Below are 12407 nucleotides of genomic sequence, written 5' to 3'. Positions count from 1 at the left end.
TCGACATCGATTGCTCACATCTGGTCCTTCAGTGTCTTTGGTGTACACACACAATACACAGCATGCATAGCACTTCCTGCATAGATTCCCACACTGCCGCTGTGTGTGGGTAGGAGGTCATATCTGGTTACCTCAAGAGGAAACAAGTGACAATTAAAAACTCCTTTACAGAGTCACTACCATGTTTCATTTTTATCAGTATTTAGTTTATGCAAATTATTAAATTATGAACGGTATTGCTCTGTTGGTTACATGGGTTTAAAAGGCTCCGAATGATCACCTCTTACTTAATTTTACGGCTATTTAGTGTAAATCAACATTTTATTTTATAAGATATGATAACTTACACATTTGAAATTAAAATATCAGGTTTATGAAATAGCATTTAGTTAGGTACAAATGAAATTATAATTTTCAAAACATGTAGTGATTACTAATAGGAAGTATATCTAGGCTTCTATTTCATATGATTATCCACTTCCTCTTATGCACCTCTAAGTGAAGACTCGATAAAGTTGCTCACTAGGAAAAGTGTAACTGTATGAGTTATCTTCTCCTTTCCTGTTACTGTAGTGATGGAGCTTACATGGGTAAATTATTTGAAAGGGCATTAGTGTCACTGTAGCAGAATTCTTTCTATAAAAAATACCTCCTGGAGCCATCAGCCAGCTTTCTTAGTCACCAGCTGATTAGTTTGTCAGGTAGTATTTAAGCTTTAAATTAATTTAAATTGGTCTAATTTCAGGATTTTGAAAATTTAAGGTAATGTTTGGAATAATGACATTTGATGGGTTTGGATCGCTGACATAGGAAAATTGTTTTTAAATAACTAGTTTAAATCCAGTCCTGTTTTGGGAAGATGACTTGGGACTAGATTATTCAGTGGACTGTTCAGATGTGGAGCCCTCAATGTTCTGGCTCAAAATAGTAGTGGCCTAACCAGATTATCTGATGTGTGGTATTATGTGATCTCAGTTTAGTTTCTACAGTACACATGCCCACATTAACCCCCCCCCCCAAAAAAAAAATAAAATAAAATAAGTAGCAGCATGTCCACCACATTAGCACTAATTGGAACCTTTGTTAGCCTTGACAGAGAGGCCAAGTATTGATTGTCCATAGAATACTAAAAAATAAGCTTCCATCTCTAGAGGTGGTCCTTGTAGGTTAGGGTGAAGCCTGCTGGTAGAATGGGATGTGGGAGGTTGTCGTTGTTGTTGTTTGTTTACTTGTTATGTGCTGACAGTGTGCTCCTGGCTCTGTAAAAACACAAAGTGAAGACTCTTGCTGCCCTGCAGAACTTTACAGTCCAACAAGACAGACACAGAAGCTGGGAAGCCCTGAGGCGGAAATGGTTCAGATAATGTTTTCTGTTGCTAACAAATATATTTATTAGGGATACTTAACCCAAAGGGTGTTTTACATATCCCTCCTCCCCTCCTATCTCTGCTGCTCAGAGTGGTGCTCAGGCTGGGGCCAGTGTTGAGGGTATTGGGCATCAGGAATAGTCTGTTCAAGCTATTGGATGGGGTTTAACAACACCAACTGGAGAAAACACCTCCAAGCAACACCCTGAGACCTAGAGGCACTTTGGCTCCTTCCCTCTACCCAATACAAGTAGCTGCTTCCAGCTGCTGGCCAGGGTGCATGATGGGGAGTGGGATCTGAAGCTGCCTTTACATCAGACAGCTTGGAAGGTCCACCATGTAGTAGCCTCTGTGTTGGGTAATTCCTGCTGCTTTGTGTACCAGTGCCCTAGCTGCTCCTGCTGCCTGTTCACTGTGAAGTTCCTTGGCTACCACTTGAGGGAAGAGGCTTCTCAGGAGCTGGAGTGCTAGGGGGAAGCTGATGTGAAGTGTGTGGCGCTCTGTCTGGTGAGGGAAAACTAGCCCAGGAGGAGGCTCTGTGCTCTCTCTCCACATACGTGTCCCCAGAGCATTATCGCTTTCTGTACCGAGTCTTTTTTGTTAGGTAGAGGACTTCGATTTTCAGGCCTCTCAATCCATCGCTTTTCATGAGCACTAAATTCACATAGTTTTCTTAATCCTGTTTTTAATTTCCTTAATTGTTTTCTCTTTTATAGTAATGAACTCTATAAAAGGGGACTTCAAAGAACCCCAAAAGAACCTCCTCTTTATTTGGATCATATTCAGTTTAAAGGTAGTGGTTCTGGCTGCTTTAAGGTTTTCTGCAGGGTTAATCTTTTGCATTATTGTCAGACACCAAGATTTTTAGAAGCGATTAAGGATTTTGAATGCTATTTTGGGGGGCCCAACTTTTGAGACACCATAATGGTACCTGATCTTTTCAGAAAGTGCTGAGTACCTGCCTTCTGAAAATTGGGTCCCATTTAGTGTTTTTAAATTGGATATTCAAAATCATGAATAACTTTTGGAAAAACTTGGCCTGAAATATTACCAGAATGTGTACACACAAACTTTACCCAAAAGAGTGATTTAAACACCCAAACAGCTGTTACTTGTGCTAACCTCAGCATCAGAGGATCCTAACCACAAAATATGTCAAGCTACTCTTGTGAGAGTGATTCTTAAACTGAAAAGGATGATAAATAGATTTTTAAATGTTTAAAAAACCCAGATACCTCCTTATAATTTTGTAAGACTATATTTCCTTAGTATTTTGCAGCATAGGCAGGGAGGTCTTAGACTACATCTAGAGCTTTCCTTTTGTGTAATTAGGGAACAGACTTAGAGCTTGCACTGCATTGGCTAGTAAGGTTGGTGGGAGATCTTGGTGATGCTGGTAATTGTTTATTGAGCAACATATTTTTTCCCTGTGGCAGAGAGTAAAATAGGCATCCTCCTTAGATCAAAATAACTTTGGGTCTTATTTGGTTTGATTATTTGAAAATTGCCTTGATGCTTTTGATAATAAATATCAGAGTTACAATATTAAAATATTTTTTCATCTCTGTTCAGTTAATTTTATGATTTCCTAGCTTGCAATGAAGAGAAAAATCTTCTAAATACTGAGCACTTTAGGGAATAATTGCAGATTAGGAAATCTTTCAAAGCACTCTTTGTATGCAAGTGTAACTTCAAATTCTGATTTATACACAAAGCTTTCTGCTTTACGTATACTTCAAATTTATTTTCTTTAGATTCCAATTTTAAAAGGACACTGATTTCCAGAGGTAACCTAATGAGCTTGTATTAGATTAGAGGTAGAATACCATTTTTAAAAATAACTCCTGAATGCAATAAACTTTGATGTTGTAGACTTTCTATTGAGCCAAATGTTTTTTTAATAAGTAGCATTGTAACCCTAAAATCTATTAAAGATAGCTATCCCTTCAAAGTAAGACACAGTTAATTAATTGTGGTGACATCAGCTCCTTGACTGTTACTAGTGACTTCCACTGTAATGGAAAGAGAAGAAAAGGAAAAAAATTATCTAAAGCAGGAGAGAATTAAATTGAAATTAACCTCTCTGTTTGGAATCGATATCTCCCCTTTTTTTTTGTTTTTTAAAGTAGAGAGAACAGACTTTTTTTGGCATGTAGCATTTAGTAAATAGTAAGACTGAGACCTAGGCATTCAAAACTTAACAATATATTCACTATTATGAAAATATTTCCTGTACTTGTCATTTCAGCAGCCTGACTCAGCCAGTGACCTAGCTGCTGTGCTGATACACAGGATTAAATCCTTACTGAATGCCCAGTAAATTTGTCTTCTTGTTTTCAGCACCCTCGTCCCATGTACATGCCTTACATCTGGAAATGCCTTTAACCAATAGTCTAAAGTTACCCAAAGGGAATAGTAAAAAAAAGAGGTCCTCCACGTCAGTCAGCTCTGAAGGGACAGAGATACAGTTCTCTGTGCCTGTAAAGGAGAAATGTTTTGAGAATCTGCAGGAGAAAATGTTAAAGAAGGTCATTGAGAAGGACAAGCATTCAGAAGTTGGTAAACTACAATGCTTTTTGTTTCCAGTGCTTAAGACCGTAAAAGTAATTGTAAAGCATCTTTAAAAATCAATGTGTTACTTGTGTCTTTCTTTTAATTATGTATTGATAGGAATGTTTACAACCAAATAACTTTTACAAGAAAGTACATCGTCCGCAGTGGTCCCACTAAGCTTGTGTGTTTTTCTTAAACCTACAGGTATACTGAAAACTGAAAAAAAGGTGAAATTGGAAGAGAAAAGCTCATCATCATTTGGTATGCACAGAAAATCATATTTAAGCAAAAAGTCTAAAGCTTGAGAGAGTAAGAACATAGCCTGTCCCTAACTTTTTACCTGTTATGCTCTTTTAGGTGTAAGTGCTCAGCTGTATTAATATTTCTAAAGCATCCAGCTTTTAAAAAACAAAAAACCTGAAACGCAAACACCTAAATTGATGCAAAAGGTCTTGGAAATAAGTAAACTTGTGTGACAATGTATGCCTAAGAGATTGTGTGTAAATTGCAAGGACACAGAGGGACAAATCTGGTAGTAATAGTAGGGCTATAATGTCATGTGTCCGTTCCTAGACCAACTGGGTGGGGCATGAGGCCTAAGAGGAAAAGAATAATGATAGGGTACCCTTTATAACCTTTTTCAATTAAATTAGTGGTATGTGTGGTTATTAACTTGTGCCTAGAGGTGGAATAAATAAAGGAAAAGTCTAATGGCTAGGTATCCAACAGAATATGCAATGCCTCCTAAAATGAAATATAAATTAAGGAAGTTTGGGGTATTCACTCTTCAGATATTACAGAGATGGTCAGATAGGGACTCATTCATAAAATTTCACTTTTGCCACGATTCACAATTTTCCATCCCCAAACAAATTCATTTTTGACACAGATTCAGCCCTATATGTCTCTGAATTGCTCATCAATCTATGGAAGAAAAGAAGGAATAGAAATAAGCCCAATTAGCTCTAATTGAAACATTCACTATATCTGCTCTTATTCTGTGTGGCTAAGGGAAATGTACACAAAAAAGAGTGTTTCAGAGTAGCAGCTGTGTTAGTCTGTATCCATAAAAAGAAAAGGAGTACTTGTGGCACCTTAGAGACTAACAAATTTATTTGAGCATAAGCTTTCGTGAGCTACAGCTCACTTCATCGGATTCATACAGTGGAAAATATAGTGGGGAGATTTTATATACACAGAGAACATGAAACAATGGGTGTTACCATACAGACTGTAACAAGAGTGATCAGGAAAGGTGAGTTATTACCAGCAGGAGAGTGGGGGCGGGGGGAAGTGTATGCATCCGATGAAGTGAGCTGTAGCTCACAAAAGCTTATGCTCAAATAAATTTGTTAGTCTCTAAGGTGCCACAAGTACTCCTTTTCTTTTTACAAAAAAGAGTATTATCTTAGAGTCAGTCTTTGGGGTTTATTTTCCAGCTGAAGTCAAGTCCCTCTTTCTGACTTCACAACTGTCTGCTTTGGAAATAACTATGAAGTTAGAAGCTGTGGATTGTGGCTTCACATGGGAAGCAAGTAGCAGGGACAGATGAATTATTATAAAACAAAGACTCCGTTCACATGTATATTTCAGTAGTACTTAAAAAGGAGTAGACATTCAAAAATGTAACTTTAATTTTATTCAGAACAAACTCTGCTGATAAAATTTTGGGTGAGAGGACAGCTAGCTGTTCTTAAAGGAATTTATGGCAGCTACAGTTTCAGGTGTTTATCATTAAGCTCCATACTAGATCATGTAGCATGCTTTGCTAGAGGATGTAATTTTTTAAATTAAGAGTTCTTTCTGTTCTCATCTTCCCTGTTCCTACAGCATGATCAAAACCTGGAAAATAAATGGGTTGTCTACTCTGTTTCTTGCAAACTAATTGATGTACTACTGATGTATTTTTAAAATATACATTTTTAAAAATATAAGCTTTATTAAAAGCTGGGTCTTATTTCTTTTTATTTATTAAAAGCTGGGTCTTATTTTTTTCCTCATGTGCGGGTCACATCTGGAAATTCTGAAGGCTACACAATGTTACCTGTCAAGATGTGGGATACAGTTGACTTCTTGACACTGAGAAGCTGAATTATGTTACTCTGCTAGGAAGAGTCTCACTAATAACTGTGTTAACTTCAAGTTGTCTCAGCTAAGGCGGAACCCCAGTGCTGTTCCAAAATCAATTAATCACAAGGGCTATACTCATGGCACTGAACAAATTAATTGACTCATTCCACTCTGGGCAGGTGACTGGAACAACTGATTTAAAATTTAAATGTTGCTTTTAGGGTAACTGAAAGAAAAAAGTATTCAAGGATGATGGTAATATTTTAAAATGTTAATTTGCAATTAGGTAAAAAGAAAGAAAAAGATAAAGAGAAAAAAGAGAAAAAGGAAAAAGATCATAAATCAAAACAGAAGAAGAAGAAGAAAAAGAAGAAGAAAGCGAAACAGCATGGTGAGTTAAGAAAAATGAAGGCAAAAAGTAAAGATCAAATACTATCTTTCTGGTTCTGATTGGTTATTGTTACCGACTGAAATATTGAACATTCATACAGTTCAGAAACAAGTTCTGAAATTTCAGAAATTACCAAAATGAGGTGGTGGTCTTGTAATTTCACATAGCAAAGGCACTTTGATTTGGTATCTCCTCTCCTTCTCCCTTTATATCCTGTCTCCAGGTGATCATGTCCACTCATGGCTTTAACTACCATTTTTACACCAATGACATGTAGATACACTTCTCCACTCCAGCCTCCCTCCACCCAGTTCTGCATCTCAGACTCTTTCACATCCAGCCCTGACTATCTCACTGCTTACATTTATTTTCATATTTAGGTTGTGTCTAAATCTTGCCAAATCTTTCTGCATAACATCTCTGAGATACAGTTTTTCCTGTTCATCCTCATAGCTGAAACTTGCATACTTGCTCTCATCATCTCATGTCTCAGTTACTGCAACATCCTTTTCTCTGTCCTTGACAAATGCAATCTTATCCAGCTCATATCCAGTCAGAATGCTGCTGTGAAGATCATTTTCCTAGCCTGTCACTTTGACTGTTCCTGTGTCTTTGCATCCCACCACTGGCTCCCCCTTCTCTGTTGTATCAAACATTAGCTACTTGTCTTCATTTTCAGGATCCTTCATGGCCAGCTCCTACCCTCTTATCTCTCATTCACTATCGAGTTGTTCACTTCTGCATCCGATCAGCCCACGATGCCAGCCTTCATAGCCCACACATTGTTTTCAAACAGTCACTTTTGTGCTTTCTCCCATTCTGCCCCTCAAGCTGGGAAGAGTTTCCCCATAAACATCTGCAAAACCAACTTGTTATCCCCCTTCGAAACTCTCCTTTCGCTTGTTGCTTGCAACAAATGGTTAGGCCGCTGATGTGCTGAGATCGCTGCCTATCTTGCTGCCCAATTTTGTCACATTGTTTCCTCCACCATCTGTCCATATCCATCAGTTGCCTCTTGTCTTAGACTTACATTATAAGCTCTTTTGAGCAAGCACTGTCCTTTTGTTCTGTGTTTGTCCAGCACCTAGGGCAGTGGGGTCCTGGTCTATGACTAGGCCTCCTGTGTGCTATGGTAATACAAATAATAATAATATGGCCAAAACTCTCTGATCTTTTCTTCACCCCAGTGATGAGATATCCATTTTGTGAAAAATTCCTTTTTACCGTAAATGTCTTGGGACTTGCCATTTAATTATACCATGTATTTTTCTTATCTTTCTGCTGCTTTTTTGTTTATGGGATATGCTCTTTTTTTCTCTGTAATATAAAAGGCGAAGAATGGAAAACAAAAACTGTTGGCTGCCTCTGGCATGCCCCTCAGATTGATTTACCTCATTAACAAATCCGTAGTGTACCTTAGTAGATGTCAGTCATAATATTCGTGATTAAAATATTCAGAGTAATTCAGACAAGATTCCTGGAAACTCTCTGGGATTAATAATTTAAGAGCCCCCAGGACGAGGATTTTTAGTGAGAACTTCTGCTCACAAGCATGTGGTTTCAAGTGTATTTTTTACATTCTGCACCACAAGATTTCTGGTGTCATTTCCTGTTTTCTCATCTTTTTGTTTACAAACAATGTGCCTAACACTGTTCAAGACACAAAAGAATACACAGTCCCTGCTCTTGAGGAGGTTACAGTCTAACTAGGCAGGCAATATAAAACAAAGGAAAAGCTGGGGAAGGTTGTATTTTTGTATAATTTTTTTTTTTAAAGGGGAGGGGGAGGAGTGATGGTAATGGGACAACTTTTGTTGATGTCTCTTAACATTTGTGTTTAGTAGACTCATTCTTTGCTGCTCCTATAATATAGTAAAACAGAATTGTGACAAAATAGTGTCGTAAAACCCTTCCTAGTTCATCACAATTTCTGACCATGACTTTCTAGAGGATAAACTGCAGATTTCTGAAGTGAGCAAACACTTATTCATTCAAATCACACACTGTAAGGTGAAAATTGTCCCCAGGAATGTGGTATACACTTCAGCTAAATCAGGTTTAATGCTACTTTTCTACATTTATCTGAGTCAACATAATTTAAAATGATAAACTTTTCAGTAGTTTCTGTTATCTGCAAATTGGGTTTTGGATGTGGGGAAAGGTGTGACCCCTTATGTGCATGCAAGGAGACAGTAAATATTAGATGCATAAATATTAGAAGTGCTGTCATTTAGTTAAGTCTAGTAAGTCCGAACTAGTTCATCTGGTAGGCAGTAAGGCACTGCAGGGTGAGTTGTGCTTTCACTTCCACACAGATGTGGTTTTAAGAATAAAGCCAAAGGCAGAGCGTCACCAGCACCTAAGTTGCAATAATTCAGAACACACGCCCAGGAGATCTTTTTATAGTTTAAACCAGTTTCTGAATAATTTTTTAAAAGTGTAATACTGTTTCTTCAGTCCTTTGAAAGTATGATCAGAGTATTAATGTAAAACCTTGCATAAATAATAATACTAATGAATATGCAAGTTTTACATAAAAATAGTCAAAATGATGACAAATACACTTGAACAGACAGATTTGAGAATGATTGTTATAGCAGTCAGATACAAATTTAAACTGAATATAGTTTGGTGTCTTGTATTAGTTTACATTGGGTCCTGCACAGGTTATACTGAATAGGCCTAATAGGCCATGTTGTTGATTTGGAATTACAAGTATATCTTCTGGAAATGTGATATTGTAATTGGAACAAGTGGAACATGATATTCCTCTGAGCATAGAGAGCAAAGTATTTTCGAAAACCCTTATGTATGTTAGCTGAAACCTTCAGTTTATCAGATATTTCTAGTGAGTGAAACAGATAAGACTAGAAGGATACTCTGGCATCTGCAATAAAGGAATGATTAACATTCATGCATGCTGAATAGGAAAGGATAACTTTAGTGTAAGTTGGACAAATGAAAAAGGGTTAATGAAGATTCCCATTTCATTTAGGTGAAAGCCTGCTAGTACTTGATGTACCAAATAGACATTGTATTTTCTACATTTATTTTGTTTACTCAGATTTCTAGATAGCTCTTGTCATTGAGGCTAGATGTCAAGCAATGAATATCAAAAGCAGAAAACATCTTTCATAAACTGGAAAAGATTTGGAAAAGTAGCATGATTGGGAATGACATAAAAACATGAATTTTTAACACCAGCATGAATTCTGTCCTCTTTAATGGAGCAGAGGCATGGAAATCTACTATAGAAATTGATAAGAAGATATCTCATTTGAAAGTAAATGTCTATGGAGGATCTTCAGAATCCATTGGAAAGAGATTCTTGCAGCATCAGAAATTCCAAGTAGAACAAACCAATCTAAAGTATCGAATATGGCAAGATGATGACGATGGACATGTTTTGGATATGGTTTGAGGATGCCAGCAATGTGACTTCCATTGCAGGTGATAATATGGACACCACCTGGAAAGAGAAAAAGAGGTCGATCTAGAGCAACTTTACACAGAACAATAGAGAAAGTATATGACACTAAGAAGCCTGAACAGACCAGCACAAGACCAAAATAAATGGTGGAAACTGATGGGCACTCTGCGCACCTAAGGGTGCGGGAGGATGAAGAAGAAAGAATCCCTTGTCACAATATATTTCAGTGTTATTTGTCACATCATAGATGGATATGCTGCTATACACTGATGACACTGGGCAAAAAAGTTACTATCTAAATGCACAGCACCTTGGGACAATACAGAAGATGACACAATTAACACAATTACTCTGGAATTGCAGTTGCCACTGATCATGGGTATCAGGGAATAGGTCGTATTTAGGAGTGGTGCGAAGGATAACAATGGTTCTTGGGGAATGTTGACTGGGAGGTTACCCTAAGCTTAGAGGGGACATGGAAGAAAGCACAGAATTGACAGTGGGAAGGAAGGAGAACCATGTGATGATGAGGCATGATTTATGAAAACCCTCTAAAATGTGTCCAATACACACAATACTGTTTGATAGAAAAGAACTGACAAATAAGTCAATCAAAGATCAATTGAAGAACTCTGATTATGGATATAGTGCAATATTCTTTCCTTTTTGTAGTCTTACAAGGTACTTTCTCACAATCTCAGATATGTATGAAGTGAGAAATAAGAAGTTATATAATTAGTCTGGTGCAGTGTATGTACATAAGAGGGGCAGAGCTGAAGTCACGTGTGACATTTTTAACTTTGTAATTTTTTTTTTTAACTCTGCTGCTTGACTTGGTAACCATAATGTTCTTAATATCGCTTACATTGATACACATGTAAAATAAGACCGTTTAGGGGTTTGTGCGATGTAGATATTTATACGTTTCCCTTCATTTTGGTATTTATGCACTAATGCATGTTCTTTATCTTTTGCACATAATGTTGTAACTTTCTTACGTAATCGTCATTCTCAGGCCTTGTGAACTCTTACAGACATACTTTTTCTTGAGTACTATAACATCAGATAACATTGTTCATGTTAATTTTTTAGATTATTCGGATTATGAAGATAGTTCTCTTGAGTTTTTGGAAAGGTGCTCCTCTCCACTCACACGGTCTTCTGGGAGCTCTCTGACTCTGCGAAGCATGTTTACAGAGAAGAACACTTCATACCAGTATCCAAGAGCCATTCTGTCTGTCGACCTGAGTGGAGAAAGTAGGTTGGCTGAACAGTAGGAAATTTTGTTCTAAAATTTATATTTCCCAAAGAAGGCGAATTAAAAAGGCCAAATGCAAGCCAAATAATTCACTTTAGGCATAAAAATATGAAACTTTTTATGCTTGTATGTTGTTAAACCAACGTGTATATACTTTCATGACAGATTGAACAAAACATTTACCCTCCTCATGCTGTTCTGCATTGTGCTGGGCACTGGTTGGATGTTGCCACTCCTACCTCTAAGGTGGCTACATTGCATTGCTGTATATACAATAGAGGTCACCAAGAAGGGTAATCTTCCAGCAGTAAATCTGTGAGTGACTTCCGCTATGTGTAGTGCAGGATCATTCAGCATCTAAGTCCTACATTCTTGTAAAACGTTAAATCTGTTTGCATATACAACTTCAGATTTATTTGTTTTTATTAGACCTCTCGGATGTGGAGTTCTTAGATGATTCCTCCACAGAAAGCTTATTACTGAGTGGTGATGAATACAATCAGGACTTTGATTCAACCAATTTTGAAGAGTCTCAGGATGAAGAGGATGCTCTCAATGAAATTGTTAGATGCATCTGTGAAATGGATGAGGAAAATGGCTTCATGATTCAGGTAAGGCACTCACTCTGCATTCTTTCTTGTGAATTTTTGCTCTTTTGGCATCCCTATAGTTCTCTGTCTATACACCAGGTAAGAAAAAGGTGGTAGCAGTTAAAGCTTTTTGCATTCCACACAATGCCTCTATTTTTTCTGTGCAGGACCACCTCTCTAAGACTGGGGTTGGTACAGTTTGTGTGCATTCAGTCCTTGGCACTTCTGAATGTACACTATTTTGTGTAAAAATAGTACCTGCCTACTCACCTAATCTGTTCCCTGCGTGTATTTTACTTCTGGGAGAATTCTGCGCCAAAAAATTAAAAATTCTACACACAATATATTAAAATGCTGCAAAATTCTGCATATTTTATTGTTAAAATAACACAATATAATCATGCCGGTTTCAATTATTTTAATAATTTATTCCAAAATACCTGTCAGCAAGTATGTCTGTAACAATACAGTCAAAAAAAAGATTCAGGAAATGTTGGGTTTTTGTTTGTTTTGTTTTGTTACAAATAGATTCCTTAGTAGGCATATTAATACAGAACTTTGAGTAATTCATTTAAACTACAATACAGAAATGTATTTCCCGCACCCCTCAGAAGCAGTGCAAAGGCTTGCAGGAGTCAGGGGCAACGGAGAAGCTGAGGGAGAGGGAAGGAGCCTGGGAGTGAACCTGGAAGGTTGTTAGGTGTGGATGAGAGAAGTATGGAACATAGTTGTTGTTTTTTTTGTTTTT

General features: G+C 37.3%; 1 protein-coding gene across 13 annotated transcripts in view; it reads left to right on the top strand.

Moving 5' to 3' along the window:
• The window catches only part of PHF20L1 (PHD finger protein 20 like 1), a 78851-nt gene that overhangs the window by 47479 nt on the left and 18965 nt on the right, over nt 1–12407 (top strand). For 7 of the 13 annotated variants that reach the window (XM_074943836.1, XM_074943833.1, XM_074943832.1 and 4 more), the window contains 5 exons: nt 3708–3926; nt 4125–4181; nt 6277–6381; nt 10904–11068; nt 11499–11680. In XM_074943836.1, coding sequence (XP_074799937.1) covers nt 3708–3926; nt 4125–4181; nt 6277–6381; nt 10904–11068; nt 11499–11680 — 728 coding nt within the window. The remainder of the gene's footprint in view (nt 1–3707; nt 3927–4124; nt 4182–6276; nt 6382–10903; nt 11069–11498; nt 11681–12407) is intronic. The other 6 variants (XM_074943837.1, XM_074943839.1, XM_074943838.1 and 3 more) reach the window with 1 other exon arrangement.

This window comes from Natator depressus, chromosome 2 (genome assembly GCF_965152275.1).
Source record: "Natator depressus isolate rNatDep1 chromosome 2, rNatDep2.hap1, whole genome shotgun sequence".
In the NCBI taxonomy this organism is placed as follows: Eukaryota; Metazoa; Chordata; order Testudines; family Cheloniidae; genus Natator; species Natator depressus.
Note: the sequence above shows the minus strand (reverse complement) of the source record. Positions and strands in the feature narration are given on the sequence as shown.